Source organism: Chiloscyllium plagiosum, chromosome 12 (genome assembly GCF_004010195.1).
Source record: "Chiloscyllium plagiosum isolate BGI_BamShark_2017 chromosome 12, ASM401019v2, whole genome shotgun sequence".
NCBI classification, from domain to species: Eukaryota; Metazoa; Chordata; class Chondrichthyes; order Orectolobiformes; family Hemiscylliidae; genus Chiloscyllium; species Chiloscyllium plagiosum.
The window spans coordinates 37,815,162-37,832,336 of record NC_057721.1 but is presented as its reverse complement, the minus strand read 5'-3'; the positions used below and the strand labels follow the sequence as shown (position 1 = coordinate 37,832,336).

Below are 17,175 nucleotides of genomic sequence, written 5' to 3'. Positions count from 1 at the left end.
AAAATTGTCGTTGATACCATTGGAGCCCAACTGACATAAATAAAGAGCACTCCAGCTACAATGTGACAGGTCTATTTAGAAGGCAATTTAAGATTCCAAATCCCAGGGTGGCAGCAGGTTTAGTGTGGTCAAGTTACATGAATCATTTTAGCTGCCCTGGACCAACTGTTGATGTTAGTCAGAACAACCATTGATCAAGCCTCCTGGCAATATTATTCCACAAGTAAAGGTAAATTTTCCATATTCCCGGAGGGCTGCTCTCTTGTTTGAGTGAGAGAGAGAGAGAGAGAGAGCCACACACACACACAGACTGGTGGTAGTTTAACCTGAGGGTCACCGCACCTCAGGCAAGGGGTGAGGTTGAATCCTTCATGGGGAAACCCCAGTCTTTACTCATCAACTGAAAACAGACATTCACTTTAAAAAACATTGTTCCTCTTACTTTCTAATAAAGCTGTCCAGTAATCAATCGCAAGCAATTCAAGTCCCATCGAGGAAACCTTCAATCCACCTTCTACCTCTCATTTAGAACATAGAACATAGAACATAGAACATTACAGCATAGAACAGGCCCTTCAGCCCACGATGTTGTGCCGAACTTCTAACCTAGATTAAGTACCCATCCAAATGCCGCTTATAGGTCGCCCCTGCGCTGCCATGACTGTACACTTTCTCCAAAAACAAGAACACTGAGTCAATAACACTGAGTCACTTACCTGTGGACTCAGGTAATTGAATCCAAATAAACTTAATATCCAAATATACTTGGTCTCATGGTGTGGGTGAAGCTGACAAGTCTGCATTTACTTTGTCTACCTGTGTTGTTCTATGAAGATGGTGTGCATTTGCTCTCATGGAAAAATAATTTGATAGCATAAAGGTTTTAGAATTAGGATATGGATTTTGAATTTTATCTATTGTAACATGTTTTATGTAATTCTTTGCAGCAAGCCATATGTGGCTTTGACTTGAGGCATGTGACAGTTATAGAACTAGTTGGTGTTTACCCCGTGCTAATAGGGAGAATAAGAGAAAGGTTCTTGTCACCGCCACTTGTTTTACAGCTGAGGTAAGACACAATTGCACCTTGCTGCTGAATTTCATGAATTAAGTTATGTGCCAGAATTAAAATAGTTGCTGACTCTGAAGTAAGCTTAAGTTACACAATTTAAACAGTGTGAGATTTGATGCTTAAAGTATTATGAAAAATACCATGCTTTTTTCCTTGGGCCAGTAATATATAAATATAATGCTTTTAACTGTTATTTACTGTTAATAAAATTTGTTCCACATTTGTTACTAAATTTAAAGGTATGCACACTCTTAAGAGGACATGCAAGTTTCTTTCCTCTTTTCCCCCTCTTGTCTTCAAACATCCACTATCTAAGAGTCAGGGGAATGTGTGCTCCCATGCAGCTGCTAGCTGGTTTCTAGGAGCTGCACAAAGTACACTCTAGTAAAAGCCACCTCACTGGCTCTTGTTCCTTCTTGCCTTCTACAATGTGGAAGTCAGAACCTCCACATCTCCAAATCATGAGGTCAGAACCAACTGCAACATACCAAGAACAATCCAAACAAGTCTCCAGATAAATTGACCACAGCAATCCCACTCCACTACACTATCCCTCCAGGAATTAGCCTCCATGCACGATCAGCTGCTCCTATGGCCTTATTAAGTGAGGTCACCACTTCCACTGATCTGTCTTCATTTATTTCCAGATGCCTGTACTTCTCGAGTCCCATTGGCAATGATCTACCATAAGGACCACTGCTGGATCCCTTTTTGTTTTGATTTTTTTCCATTCACTCATGAGAGATGGCCATCGCTGGTTGACCCAGCATTTATTTCCTGTCCTTAGTTGCCCTTGAGAAGATGGTGTGAGCTGCCTTCTTGACCCATGCAGTCTATGTGCTGTGAATGGAACCACAATGTCCTTTGGGAGGGAATTCCAGGATTTTGACCCAGTGACAGTGAGGGAATGGCAATATATCTCCAAATCAGGATGGTGGGTGGCTTCGAGAGCAACTTGGAGGTAGTGGTGTTCCCATGCATCTGCTGCCCTTGTCCTTCAAGAAAGAAGTGTTAATGAGTTTGGAAGGTGCTGTCTAAGGATCTTTGGTGAATTTCTGTAGCACATTTTGTCAATTATACTCTATTGCTACTGAGCATCAGTGCTGGAGTGACTGGATGCTTGTGGGTGTACTTCCATCAAGCAGGTTGCTTTGTCCTGGATAGTGTCAAGCTTCTTGAGTGTTGTTGGAGCTGCACTCATCCAGAAAAGTGGGGTAGTATTCCATCGCACTCCTGACTTGAGCCTTATAGATGGTGAACAGGCTTTGGGGAGTCAGGTGTTGATTTAGTTGTATAGTATTCCAAGCCTCTGATCTGCTCTTGCAAACCATTATGTTTATGTGGCAATTCCAATTGAGTTTCTGGTCAATAATAATCCCCAGGATGTTGATGGTGGGAGATTCAGTGATGGTAACACCATTGAACACCAAGTGGTTGGATTGTCTCTTTTTAGAGATGGCCAATGCCTGGTATTTGTGTGGCGCAAATGTTACTTGCCACTTTCAGCACAAATTTGGCTATTATCCAGATCTTGTTGCATTTGAAGATAGACTTCTTCTGAGGAGTCATGAATAGTGCTGAACATCCCCACTTCTAACCTTATGATGAAAGGAAGGTCATAGACGAAGCAACTGAAGGGCCTAGGATACTACTGAACAACTCCTGAAGAGGGGTCCTGGAGCTGAAATGACTGACCTCCAACAAACCCGACCATCTTCCTTTGTGTCCAGTGGAGTCTTTGCCCCCTGATACCAATTGATTCTAGTTTTGCCAGGGCTCCTTGATGCCAGATTCTATCGAATGCAGCCTTGATGTCCGGAGCTGTCACTCTCGCCCAACCTCTTTTGGCTCTTTTGTCCATGTTTGAACCAAGGCTGTAATGAGGTCAAGAGCTGAGTGGTCCTGGCGGACCCCAAACTGGGAGTCACTGAGCAGGTTATTGCTGAACAGGTGCCTCTTGATAGCATTGTTAATGACACCTTCCATCACTTTACTGATGATTGAGTGTAGACTGGTAGGTGGTAATTGCCGGTTTGAATTTGTCCTGCATTTTGTATACAGGACATACCTGGGCAATTTTCCACTTTGTTGGGTAGATGCCAGTGCTTTAACTGTACTGGAACAGCTTTATTAGCAGTGTGCCAAGTTCTGGAGCACAAGGCTTCAGTGCTGTTGTCAGGACACAGAGCCTTTGCAGTATCCGGTGTCTCCAACTGTTTCTTAATTTAAAAAAAAATCATTTATGGGATGAGTGTGTCATTGACTAGGCCAGCATTCATTGCCTCAGAGAGGCAGTTCAGGATCAACCACCTTACTGTGGGTCTGGAGTCACATGTGGGGCATCCCAGGTAAGGATGACAATATCATGTGGAGTGAATTGAATTGACTGAAGACTGATATCCAGTGCTGGGGACCATTGGAGGAGGCTGAGATGGATAATCCTCTTGGTAGTTCTGGCTGAGGATTGCTACAAATGCTTCAGCCTTATCTTTTGCATGGATGTGCTAGACTCTTCCTTCATGAGGATGGGGATACTTGAGGAGCCTGCTCTTCGAGTGAGTTGTTTCATTGTCCACCACTATTCATGACTGGATGTGGCAGGACCACAGAGCTTAGATCTGATCCATTGGTTGTGGGATTGCTTAGCATCTCTCTATGACTTGCTGTTTATGTTGTTTGTCACACAAGTAGTCCTGTTTGGTAGCTTCACCAGGTTATTACTCCATTTTTAGGTATGCCTGGTGCTGCTCCTTGCACTCCCCATTGAACCAGGGTTGATCCCCCAGTGCCTCATGGATGCCCAGTCTTGAGTTGCTAGATCTCCTTGAAGTCTTTCCCATTTAGCATGGGTGATGGTGCCACAGAACACGATAGAGGGTATTCTCAGTGTGAAGGTGCGACTTTGTCTCTAAAAGGTTGTCAATCTTACTGGTTCTATCAAGGACAGATGCATCTGCAGCTGGCAGATTTGATAAGGATGATCGATGGATGTTTTTCCCTCTTGTGGGTTTCCTCACCACTTGTTGCAGACTCAGTCTAGCACCTATGTCCTTTAGGATCTGACCAGCTCAATCAGTAGTACTATGGCTGAGCCACTGTTGATGGTGGACATGAAAGTCTCCCACCCAGAGTACATTTTGCACCCTTGCCACCCTCAGTGTTTCCTCCAAGTGTTGTAACTAATTCATCAGCAGAGGGAGGACAGTATATTGTAATCAGCAGGAGGTTTCCTTCCCATGTTTAACCTGAAGCCAAAAGACTTCATGGGATTTGGAGTCAATGTTGAGGACTCCCAGGGCAACTCCCTCCTGACTGTATACCACTGTGCTGCCACCTCAACTGGGTCTGTCCTGCCAGTGAGCCAGAACATATCCAGGGATGGTGATAGTGGTGTCTGGGACATAGTCATACTCACAGAATCACTTGTTGCTTGACTAGTCTTTGAGCCAGCTTTCCCAAGTTTGACATTAGCCCCCAGATGTTAGTAAGGAGGACTTTGTAGGGTTGATGAGGCTATATCTGCCGTTTCTTTCCCAATGCATATATCAATGCCAGGTGGTCCATCTGATTTAATTTGAAATAATGATTATTCACAAGATTCACTTGAGCTTAAGATGTATAGTAGATAAAATCTAAAGTTACATGGCTATATTGTTGTTGTAATGGTACAGTGACTTTAAAATGTAATTGGGATTGACTGGGATTTTGATTTCTTTTATTAAACACAATAAAGAGAAAAATAAGCCACAATTAAAAGATTCTAATCAGTCTCAGATGACAACCTGTGTGCGTGTGACCATAGAGTATTATCCCTACCACTCATTCTTTATGATCTCTTTGCAACCTTTGAAAGCATTGACTACACCACCCTCCTGTCAGCCTCCCTTCATTATCCAGCTGAATGCTACTGCCTTAGCTTGCTTCTGTACTCCCCCTCTAACCTGTACTCCCCCTCTAACCTGTACTCCCCCTCATAGCCAGCCTAACTCCAGAAAATGCTTCTTTCCTGCCTCTATAATGTTATTCTGCAGACCCCAAAGGTCTATCATTGCTCTTCTCTTTTTAGATATTTTCACTAGATATTTTCTCTTGGGGGCGTATCTGAAGATGTGCCATCAGTTGACAATAACTAACACGACCTCTTCATGAACTCTTTGGACCCCTTCACTATCTGTGCTGTTAGCCTGATTGTCTGGCATTGATTCCATCTCTGGTGTTGATGCTCATGACTGTGCCATCTAAAGCTAATTCCTGTCTTCCTCAAAATAGCAACTGTACAATGGTATTCTGAAGGGAATTTTCATCATGCTAAGGGGACTAGGGAACTCCAGAAATTCTGCATTGCCCTTAAAAGTTCCAATACTCAGTGCAGTCTTAATGCAACAAAAATATATTTTTGGCATGGGATGAAATTATTTTAAAAATGGTAGAGTCACATACTCAGGGAAGATGATACATCAGGTCTAAGGTTAATTATTCAGGGTTTATCCATTTTTACGACTAAGTGTCATGCCAAACCTGCTGAGCACTCCTGTTTTGTTTTTGTTTTAAGACATGCTGATGTTAATCCTGGTGAGTCAATGTTCTCATTCAAATTCTTTCCATCATGTATTTTGTTGTTGGTTGGTAGATTGCTGCTTCGGATTTCACAATCGAGCTTCAATATGGTCCTTATTGACAAGTATGGTATGGACAAAGAGCGTTATCCTTTCCCAGTCACGGCTGCTGAGCTCTTCACATTGATCGATACATTTTCCCTACGAAAAGAAGAAATCAAGTTGCAAATTGAAAATGGTCAGTCATGCAATTGATTCCTGAAGCTCAGAATGATCCTCCAATGAAATTGCGGTTTATTAAGTGCATTTTTATACTCTCTACACAAATATTGAAATGCTATTAATATATAAAAAGTGCCATACCCTGGAACTTTTTTGTTTAGATTTTCAGAGACTTTTGCAACATTATTTTATTGTTATGAATATATAAGGAATTGTGCATGATATAATTTATGTCGCTCTTTCATTTAAAACTATACAACAGGTGTCCTAGAGTTATACAGCATGGAAAAAAACCCTTCTATCTGATCCACACTCACCATGTTACCAAACTAAACTAGTCCCATCTCCCTGTGTTTGGCCCTTATGCCTCCTAACCTTTCCAATTTATGAACTTATCCAAAAGTCTTTTAAACTTTGGAACTGTACCTGCTTCAGCCACTTTCTCTGGCAGTTCATTCCACACACGAACCACACTTATTTTTAAAAAAAGTTGTTCTCACGCCCTTTTTAAATCACTCTCCTGTCATCTTAAAAATATGCCCTCTAGTTTTGAATTCCCCCATCCTAGGGGAAAATAAGTCCCAGCCTTTTCAGTCTACTTTTTATATCTCAAATGCTCCATTCCTGGCAATGTCCTGGCAAATCTTTTCTGAATCTTCTCCAGTTTATTAATATTTGAAATAGTGTGCCAGGAAAGATTTACCTAAGATTAGATATATGCCAGAATTATTTATTCTGTTGTTTTCATATCTTTTAAAAATTAATTTTATGTTAGTGCAATAATAAGCAATTAGTGTTGATTCTTGTTGTTAACAGATGCCACTTTATCTTGTTGCTGTTGGTCTTTTCTTCTTGCTGGTTGAATCCATTGATTTAACAGTATATCGCTGATATCAAGTTCTATTTACTGCATATTGCTGATTTTCATCCTGACTATTGTATAGAAAGTGGAGATCCAAGTTTTCTGAGTACTTTCAGTGCTTTTAGAGCCAAGTGACATATTTCAATGTAGATTTAAGATGGCAATAATTACTTTTGCTGGGTGTTAGAGGGAAGAATAGATGTAATAAGCACATCAACTGGTAGTCTGAATTTTCATATAGCAAATGCCTATTGGTGAGCAATCCAATACAGTTTAGTTCAGCCAAGCTATATGATATTGCATTATATTAGTTCATTTTCTGCATGAACATAGTAGAAATGGATGCAAAGGTAATCTTTGTATTGAAGAAATAATGCACAATAATTGGCATAAATGTAGTCACATTCTCTGTGTGTATGTGTTGAAGCAATCATTCAATAAAAGAATTACAAGTTGACAACATTGTGGAACTCATTATTGTTGTACTGAGAAAGATTCGCAATTCACATCCATAAGGTTAATGCCCCAAGGGTTTAAATATGTATGAAACAGAGCTGAAGACATTTCATGGAGAGATAAAAGATGACAGTGAAAATAACATTGAGAAAAATGTATCTTTCACATCAAGCACCAGCTACTTTGCAGGTAAATAAAATAATGCCAATAGACTGGTGTCTTCAATTAACATGTTATCCTTTCATTTATTTATAATGCTATATGATCTATTAGTTGCACTAGGGAATAGTAGTTTTTGTTGTTTAAATGACTAAATTTATTCCACTTGCATATCTAAAGACTGCTGTACTTGTCTGGATCCTTCACAGACTTGTACTGTAAATCAATAGTCATAAAAGAGCTAGACACTTCGAAGAAAATCCCCTAGTGAAAACGCTTTAGGCAGCTCGAGGAGGATTTGAACAGTGATGTACTGGAGCTGTGTGGAGCAGAATTTTGGGCTTTATGCCAGTGTGGTAAGCAAATGAACTTGACTGCCCATTTATTCCACTAATTTCCTATTCTAACTGAATGTTGTAATGGTGAACCATTTTCAGTTGCTTCATCAATGACTTTCCGTCCATCATCAGATCAGAATAGGGGTGTTGACTGATAATTACACCATGTTCAGTACTATTTTTGGTTCCCTTCAAATCGTAGAATTGTCACTGAACAGATGGAGGCCATTTGGCTCACTATGACGATGCCTACTCCCTGAAGAAACAGTAGCCCTGCCTTCTAGGCTTAGCCCTACATATTCTTCCTTTTCAATTTATAAAGCAATTTCTTCTTGAACACTTCAATTGAACTTCCTCCACCAAATATTATTTACCAGAAACCTATGTAGATCAGCCATATAAATACTTTGACTATACAAGCAGGTGAAAGGCCAAGTAACTCGCCAACTGCCTCTCCCCCCACTTGCTTGGATGAATGCAAGTCTGATGTCGCTCAAGAAAGTTGACACTATTGAGGACAAAACAGCCCACTTGATTGGCACCTCATCCACCACCTTAAACATGTCCTCCAACCATGTAAAGTGGCGGCATAATGCAGCATTGACAAGCCTATACCTCTCCCAGAAGGTCAAAGGCAGCAGATACATCTGGTAATCATCAATAGCAAGGTCCTCACCAAGCCACATGCCATCCTGATTTGGAATTGAATCACCATCCATTGTTGCTGGGTCAAGAGCTTGGAATTCAGGCTGGACAGTAACATTGACTTTAGCAATTCAAGAAGTTTACTTTCTCAATGGCAATTAGGGATCGTCAACAAATGCAGACCATGTCAGTAATGCTAACACTTTTTAAAGAAAAAGATGTCTTGTTAAAAAGATGTTCTGAAGAGCAGTTATATTGACTTTAAACATGAACTCGGTCTCTCCCCAGATCCTGCCAGATCTGCTGTTTATTCCCAGTAATTTGTATTTATTAATTACTGCAAGTTTATTCTTTCGAGCCACATCAATGAGGACTAATAATTAGTGAAGTGAAGGAGGCAAGTACAAATCTATTAATATAAATTTTTGTTACATTTTTCGTGTATTATAGGATCACGATCACCACAGTGGATGGTGAGGTCTTGGTTACCTAATTTCCAGAACTTTCATTCGACCAAAATAATTTAATTTAGACTTAATGGTGGACAGGAGAGGATTGTGGCTAATAGAACTGCTTTTGGTGTTTTGTAACTTTTAAAAAAAAAAGAAACAAAGATACTTGAAAAGAGAGGAAGGAAAGGGAGTTTTGGGAGAGCAACCACATGGCAAGGTCAGAGACTGAGGAATTGCATAAGACTGGGAGATTGGCTTTGTATGAAGCAGCTAACAAGTGTAGTTTCACAGCTGTCCAACTGAGACACTGCAAGTTGTCTGGATATAGGGTTTCACCAAAATACCAAATAAACAATGCAGTTTCATAGCTCCCAATCTAACCTGGGAGGTCTAATATCCAGCTCAATGCAGTTGCAGAGGTATCAGTGATTTAGAAAAAGCCACGACCTGAAACTACAGGAGAACAGGATGGCCTTTGGTAAGTGATTGATTTCAAGACATATAAAACTTCTAAATCTTATTCTGCTTTTATTTGAAAGTCTATAATAGTGAGTAAGGTGAGTTTTTTTATGTTTATACTGTGATCTGTCTCTTGATTGACTTTTAATATTAACGATTGGTATTAAGTTATCCCAGAGCAGTGGTTTTGTGCAGTAAGACTGTGTTCATGTTGCATTGTTGAGCAAAGTGTATTCTTTTTTTTGTAATTTCTGAGTCTGTAGATTGTTAAAGGGGCATAAATGGCTTATAGTAGGGTGATGTGCTCGCTTGACAGATGTAGGAGATCAAGGAGAATTTGAATGTTCATCGAGACTATGTCTGTAGAAAGTGTGTTTCAATGCTAATCCTATCAGCCCACATGGATTGGTTGGAGAGCAATGAGGAGTTTACAAGAGCAAGGGATATGATTGATGGCAGTTTCAGGAAGGTAGAGAAACCATAGATACTGTCAGGTAGATAATTGAATGCTAGGAATGGTAGGAGTGGTCACCAGGTAGTGCAGGGGCCTCCTGTGGCCATCCTCATCTCAAACAGGTATGTCGTTTGGATACTGTAAGGGGTGGGAGTGGCCTCTCAGGTGAGTATGACACAGACAGGGTCTGTTTCCGTGCTGTATGACTCTGACTCTATTGACTTAGTAACAGCACAAAGTTGTTTAATCAAAATCAGTCTGTCATGAATCTTGATTTGCATTTGAAAATGCCAAACTACTACACTAATTCAAAGATTACGATTGTATTTTCCATTGTTAGCTCAACTGTGCGTTTATTGTCAGTTGATTAAACACAAAATATACTGTAGCTCTCTTATACTGGGATAGAACATATCATCTGTTTGTGACCAGAAGGTTAAGTCTCACTTTTATACACCTTCCTGGATGGAGTGATTTACAGCTGTTTTTACAGCTATTAGGTGGGGGAGGGGTGTTGCACGGAAAGGAAACTTACAAACCCCAGCTTGACATGCATCTTTCTGATTGGAGTCCAAAAGTGTGGTGCTGGCAAAGCACAGCTGGTTAGGCAGCATCCAAGGAGCTGAAGAGTCGACGTTCGAGCGTGAGCTCTTCATCAGGAATGAGGGAGGGCCGAAGGGACCTGAGATATAATTGGGAGGGGAGTGGGGCTGGGGGGGAAGGCAGCTGGGAATGCGATAGGTAGATGAAGGTGGTACATCAGAGTGGAGGGCGGAGTGGATAGGTGGGAAGGGGGATGGCCAGGTAGGACAGTTCAAGAGGGTGATGCCAAGTTAGAGGGTTGGATCTGGGATAATGTGTGAGGAGAGGAAATGCCAAGATAACATTTATGTAAAAGGTACTGTGCTTGGGCTGTAGAAACTGGACTGACTTAGCTGGCAGAGACTAAGTCAGTCTGCCTCTTGGATTGAAAGGAGCAATTCTGCTGCTGCTGAGTTTAAATCTGGAGCTGGGTTGAGGAATGTGAAATTCTCCAAATGGCTTTCCCTCTGGGCTCCCACCCTAACCACAATTCATGACTAGTTCAGGGCCATTTTTAGGTGCATTATAAACTAAATGTATTGCTTTTATTGTACCATTAATTAATAATACTTTTAAGAACAGCAGAGACATCATAAATTTAGCTATTTACATGTGAAGTAATAACAAAATTTATTTTTACTTTTACCTGGATGACTTGGCAAATATCTGATTTATTGATGATGCTGAATTGATTCCAAGTTAATCAGAATGAGTTATTTAAGAAATATAATAACTTAAATATATTTAATGTTTAATGAAAATAGTTAACAATGATAACCTTGTTTACTTTTATTAATACAGCTGAAAATGTTGATCAGAACTTCATAATAATAAATTGGACATATTTAAAACCTTGTAAAAATGGTTGTTAGTCCTTAGATTAAAGATTTACAGTAAGTGGAAAATCACATTGGAGATTTTGTCTGTCTGCAGATGTGGTTTTTTTTGAGGGAAGTAGTGGCTTCTACAGCACAATGTTTCAACCTAGTTTTGAAAAATCTTAAAGAATCAGAAACTCAGTTTGAAATAGAGTCTGTCACATTATGACTAATCATGTCTGTGCCATATTTCTGCAAGAGTGACTCAGCTAGTTCCATGCTCTACTTTTTGCCCATAGCCTTGCAAGTATTTTTCTTCTGATTATTGTCCAATTTCCTTTTGAAAGGCACAATTAAGGTTGCTTTTAGTCAGAAGGTGTGTTTTAGATTCTAACTGCTTGCTTCATATTATCTTTCCTCATGTTGCCTTAGGTTTTTTCACCAGTCACCTTAAGACTGTCTTCTTTAGCTCTCGACCCTTTGCTAATGAAGCAGTTTCTCTCTGTCTACACTTCAGATCACTTATGATTTTCAACCACTGTGAAATCTCCTCCTTCTGTAATGAGAACAGTCCAGGTTCTTCAATCCGTTTCACATAACTGAAGTCATTTATTTGTGGAAACATTCTGTAAATTATCTATGAATACTGTCAAATGCCTCCTGTTATGAAGTCTGTTGAAATGATCTTCCGTAATTATTGTGCTGAGTATTAAAAGACTACAACAGTATTCCAAGGGTTTAAGACAACAGTTTCGAACATGGCTAAACATTTGCAATGACTGTACCTTATGTACCCCAATATCATTAGAATGGAGTCACCCTATCTGGAAGTACCAATCAAAGACAATCACCTTGGAGAAATGTGAATGACCACATCTGCTGACCCCTTCATGCAACATCCCATCAACTACTCGGTGGGGACAAGCCATTCCACATAAACACTTCAGACATTAGGCTGTGGTGAAAAAGGAGCTCATCCAGATATAATCTAATCATCCCAACTAATAAAAATTGAAAGTGCTGGATAAATTCAGCAATTCTGGCAGAAACTGTAGAGAGAGAGAGAAATAGTTAACATTTTGGGTCTAGTGACCCTTAGTCAGACTGACGACAGGTAGGAAATAGTGGTATTTATACTGACGATTGGTTGGAGATAACAGATAGATGGAGACAGTGCCCAGAGAAGAGAAAAAGAAAGCATGTAAAGGGATTTTTGATAGTAACAGAGAAAGAAGAGGTCATAATGGAGACTAAGAGTATTTGAAAGTGGGTTGGCTGAACCAGAATAACCCTCTTTGGACAGTACCTGGTACATAGAGGTGGGTTACAGACATGGACAGAGGTGCTTGTGCTCTGACATTGTTAAATTCAATGTTGAATCCTGAAGGTTGTAAGATGCCTAAGCACAAGCTGTGATGTTATTCCTCCAGCTGGTGTTGAACTTCGTTGGAGCACAGCAACAGGCCTGAGATAGAAAGGTTGGCATGGGAATACACTGTTGAAGTTACAGGCATCATCATGGAGTTGGAAGAAACTTGGCTGTGACATCTTTGGGGGAATGATAAGGTGGGGAGAGGGGATATTTTTATGATGAGCCAACGTCTTTCAGTTTAAGAAACTGTTTTTTCTCGAGGGCACAGAATAGAAATAGAAGAGTTGCCATAGAGGCAAGACCCCTGAGTGGGCCACTGTCTCTGAGCACTCTGTGAAGTAAATATCCTTTTTATTTTGACCACTTATTCATGTCAGGCAGTGAATCAAGAATCAACCAAGCAGCTGCTATCTCAAGAACAACATAAAAATTGTTTGATATCTTTAAATAATTTCATTGCTGAATTCTGAGGGGACCAACAAGGCCTGAAACCATCCAATCTATCAATTCACAAGATCTGACTAAATAAAACTCTTAATTCATTCTCATATGCATGCGAGTTATTAAATGGGTGTGTGAATCATTAGGCACATGAAATTCAGAACATCTAAATTATTTTGTTTAGACCTGGTGTTATGTAGAGGAAAAATTGTTCTCTTTCTAAAAACCTTAAAGGAAACCTATTTGTGTCTTACAGACACCGCATGTAATTCATTAAACACATATTTTTATAAACATATCCTTTTCAAAAAAACTTATTTTGGTCAAACAAGGAGTGGGAAAAAAGGGGAACAAATCTATCCCTTCCCCTTTGTTTTATTTTACCTGTCCACATTATCCTACCAAAATGTATCACTAAATAATATCCCTATGCATTGGGTTTCAGTTGCTCCAAAACCATCGCCTTATCTTTAAATCCATCACTATCCTTCTCAGAGTTCATAATACTCCCAAGTGCGTCAATCTGATTGGCTTGCTCAGCCATTTCTGAGAGCTAATAAGAGAAAACCACATTTCTGTGGGTCTGGAGTCCCATGTTGGGAATCAGCAACCTCAGCAGATTGGTTTCTGGTCTGTGAAGCTTTCAAGCTAGCAGAGTTTGGAGAGAAATCTTCCGGTTATTAGAACAGAGACCATTTAGACCAATTCAATTGTGACAGGTTCGTACCATGAACTTGGAAAGGAATCATAAAATTCTGTCCACAGTCCAAGAAAAATAAACCTCGTAGCAGCAGATGCATGGAAACGCCACCACTTGTAAGTTCTGCTCCAAGCCAGGCACCATTCTGGAACTTAATTCCATTTCTTTTATTGTTCATGAGCCCAAGTCCTAGAACTTCCTTCCTTCTGGCATTGTAGGTGTTTCTGCACTTCAGGGACTGCAGTGCTCAAGACAGCAGCTCACCACCACCTTCACCAGGATAATTATAGTTGGGCAGTGGAATGTGGCCTAACCAATGGCCTATGAATGAATAAAGAAAATTCAAAGATTCAAAGTTCTGACATGAAAATATTTTGCAAGTTAGAAATATTTTCTGATTGATTTAAAAGAAATAACTTCATATGAGCATCTTGTTTAATCTTACACAACTAATCCAAGTTAGACTGAAGGGTCTGTTTCCCTGCTGTACATCTTTATGACTCTAATCCCTAGGAGAGGATGTGATGCAAAAAGCAACTGCAAATCCTGCAAAATCTGCAAGCAAAGCATTAAATGCTGCAAGTGAATGGCCAGCTAAGCAGCATCTGAATGGAAAAGTTTGGTGTAAGTGTTACAACTGAGGTAATTGGGAAAGATAATGGACTATTATTATTTACCACAGCAGCAATTGGAAACGAAAGTAGAGAGATTATATTTCAGTTATACAGGGCATTAGTGAGACCATATCTGGAGTACTGTGCACTGTATTGGTCACCTTATTTCAGGAAGGATGTAAATGCATTCAAGGCAGTTCAGAGAAGTGTTACTAGACTAATGCCTCAAATGGATAGGTTGTATTCATAGGAAAGGTTAGACAGTCAAGGCTGGTATCCTCTGGAGTTTAGAAAAGTAAGAAAGAGGTGACTTGGTAGAAATGTATAAAATGCAGAGAATGATCTCTGTACATGTGGAGAGGATGTTTATGGGAGAATTCAGAACTAGAAGTCATTGTTTTAAAAAACAAAGGTCATTAAAACTGAGATTATGCATTTTCTTCCTCTCAGATTTGAGTCTTTGGAACTCTTTCCCTGAAATTCTGGAAAGAGTCCTTGAATCTTTTTAAGGTAGAGGTAGACAGATTCTTGCTCAGCAAGAGGTTGACAGGTTAGCAGGGGAAAGTGAGAATATGGTTTTAAGGTCAATCAGAAAAGGCTGGCAGAACAGGCTCAAGGGGACAAGTGACCTACTCCTGCTCCTGGTTCCTATGCTTGTGTGTTGGTGCGGTGCAATGATTCCTTTCCTATCCCACTCCTTTGCTGTTCATAACAGAATTTAAATTAATAAAGGTTGGTGATATTGCTAATTATTTGCTATTGGACTGAATTTAGTTCAGCATCAGATTTGAGTCAGCCAGGTTTCTTCAGCTAATAAATTATAATTAGTTTATTACAAACAGACTTTCCTCAAGCAAAGATGATCAGATCAGGCATTGAATGGTGGAGTGAACTTTATTGGCTGAATGAACTTCTGCTTCACTGTCTTATGGTCTTATAGTCTTATCAAAAGGTTTAGATTGTATAACTATGTACATAATTACAGTGAGAGTTAACCACAGAAGAAAAGGATTGTTCATGGATCATCTAAAATGCTGATATGTGGCTGCTGTCAATTTGCACTGACCAGTTATTGCCATGGAGCTGACTTCCTGGATCAGGATTGGTCAAGACTAGATAGATTCTCTTTCCTGGAGACAGGTAGATTCCAAATCATCTTTGGGAACCCTCCATGAGTGGTTTAGACGCCCTTCCAGTTTTCACAATTTGAATGAAGTTCTGGAGAGAGGGCAGAATGCTGTTGCTCTTCAGGTAAGTTCTCTCAGATTCTCTTGTCTCTGCCTAATATTACACCCACAAACTGAGTCAGGTTACCCCTCAAGTATTGTAGATTAGCTATTTCCAGTCAAACAGTCTTCCTTGCGAATGCAACGTTGTTCCTTTTGTAGCCAGTGACTAAGTATCCTTTTTAACAGCTCACAATATATATGTGCCGGTTATTAATTATTATTTTGATTATATTCATAATATTCACAAACCAGATCTGGGTGATATTACCTTAGAATCTGCAGATTTATATTTCCTATAAATTTACAAAGATTTGGTGCACCTGCATGTGGTAATCAGCTGATGTCAACTTATTTTATGAATCAAGTTTTCTGAATTTAGTGTGTAATGTAGGAAAGTTCATGCTTAATCATTTATTTGTAGTTTATGTTTGTGTAATGATTAGGTAATCAAAGCATATTAATCAGTGAACTCATATTACATTCTTAATTACAATCAATATAGGAAATTATTACCATGTTGTTTAGCCTTTATCTTTCCAAAACAAGGGAATATGCCATACAGCCCTAGGCTTGTGCAAAGCTGTGCTTGCATAATTTAGTTGGCTCCTGTTGTTGCAGAGTCTGTTGAGGTTGAACAGATCTGAATCTAAGAACATTATACTACCTATTAATTAACACTCATCAGTCTACTCACTACCTAAGAGAGAATTGCTGTGATATTTCAATCTTTCAGCTCTATGCTCTAAATTTGTTTATTATTTTAACTTATGGTGGATTAAATGGAAGCAGTCACTGTCATTCAAATGATATAAAAATCCTACATATTGCTCTGGGTCTGTTCCCAGTTTTTGTAGCTATGTTGTTCTTTTGACTAATGTTTTAGGAACATGTATCAATTTGATGTGTCGTGCTGTATTTCATAAGTGTACCTCAACTTTAAGACAGGCTATATATAGGGATTGACTAGGGAGTCTAGAACAATGAGTCACAATTTAAGGATATGGGGAAGGTCATTTAGGACTGAGATGAGGAGAAACTTGTTCACCCAGAGAGTGGTGAGCCTGTGAAATTCTCTGCCACAGAAGGAAGTTAAGACCAAAGCATTAAATGTTTTCAAAAAAAAGAGCTAAAGTTCTTAGTACAAAATATATCAAGGGAAATGGAGAGAAAGCAGGAACAGGGTGCTAGTTGGATGATCAGCCATAATCATGGCTTGAAGGTCCATTTTGTACACATTTTATTATTTTTTAAATTAACTTGAGTCAAGCACCAGCAGCCACTTCAGAGCTCCACAGTAATAAGCAGTTCTCTCAGCCAAAACACACTGATAAGCACCTGTTTAAATGAGAATTCCACAGGCCTGGCAATATTGATACCTACACATCAATTAGGCATTTGAGACAATGAGGCCAGAGGTTAATCATTAGTATCTGACACCACACGTTCTCTAAAATCAATGGACACAGAATTACTTTGAAGTGCCCATTATCTCAGTAGAAAGCCAATAAAGTGCAATCAAATAACAGAGAAAGCAATAACAAGATGAACTGTCACACAGATACCTGACACACAAGGGAACCAGTCACGACAACAGGAAGTGACATTGGAAGATAACTGTCACCAAAAGAAAACCATCAGCGACTGATTATGTCCTTACACAACCAACGTTTATGAAGTTAAAAATCACACAACACCAGGTTATAGTCCAACAGGTTTATTTGGAAGCACACTAGCTTTCGGAGCG

General features: G+C 39.6%; 1 protein-coding gene across 2 annotated transcripts in view; it reads left to right on the top strand.

The window, feature by feature from the left end:
• Positions 1–7,156, top strand: part of srpx (sushi-repeat containing protein X-linked) — a 72,709-nt gene extending 65,553 nt beyond the window's left edge. For both annotated transcript variants that reach the window (XM_043701581.1, XM_043701580.1), the window contains 2 exons: positions 948–1,069; positions 5,703–7,156. In XM_043701581.1, the coding sequence (XP_043557516.1) occupies positions 948–1,069; positions 5,703–5,883 (303 nt within the window). In that variant the 3' untranslated portion in view covers positions 5,884–7,156. The remainder of the gene's footprint in view (positions 1–947; positions 1,070–5,702) is intronic.
• The last annotated feature ends 10,019 nt before the right edge of the window (positions 7,157–17,175 follow it).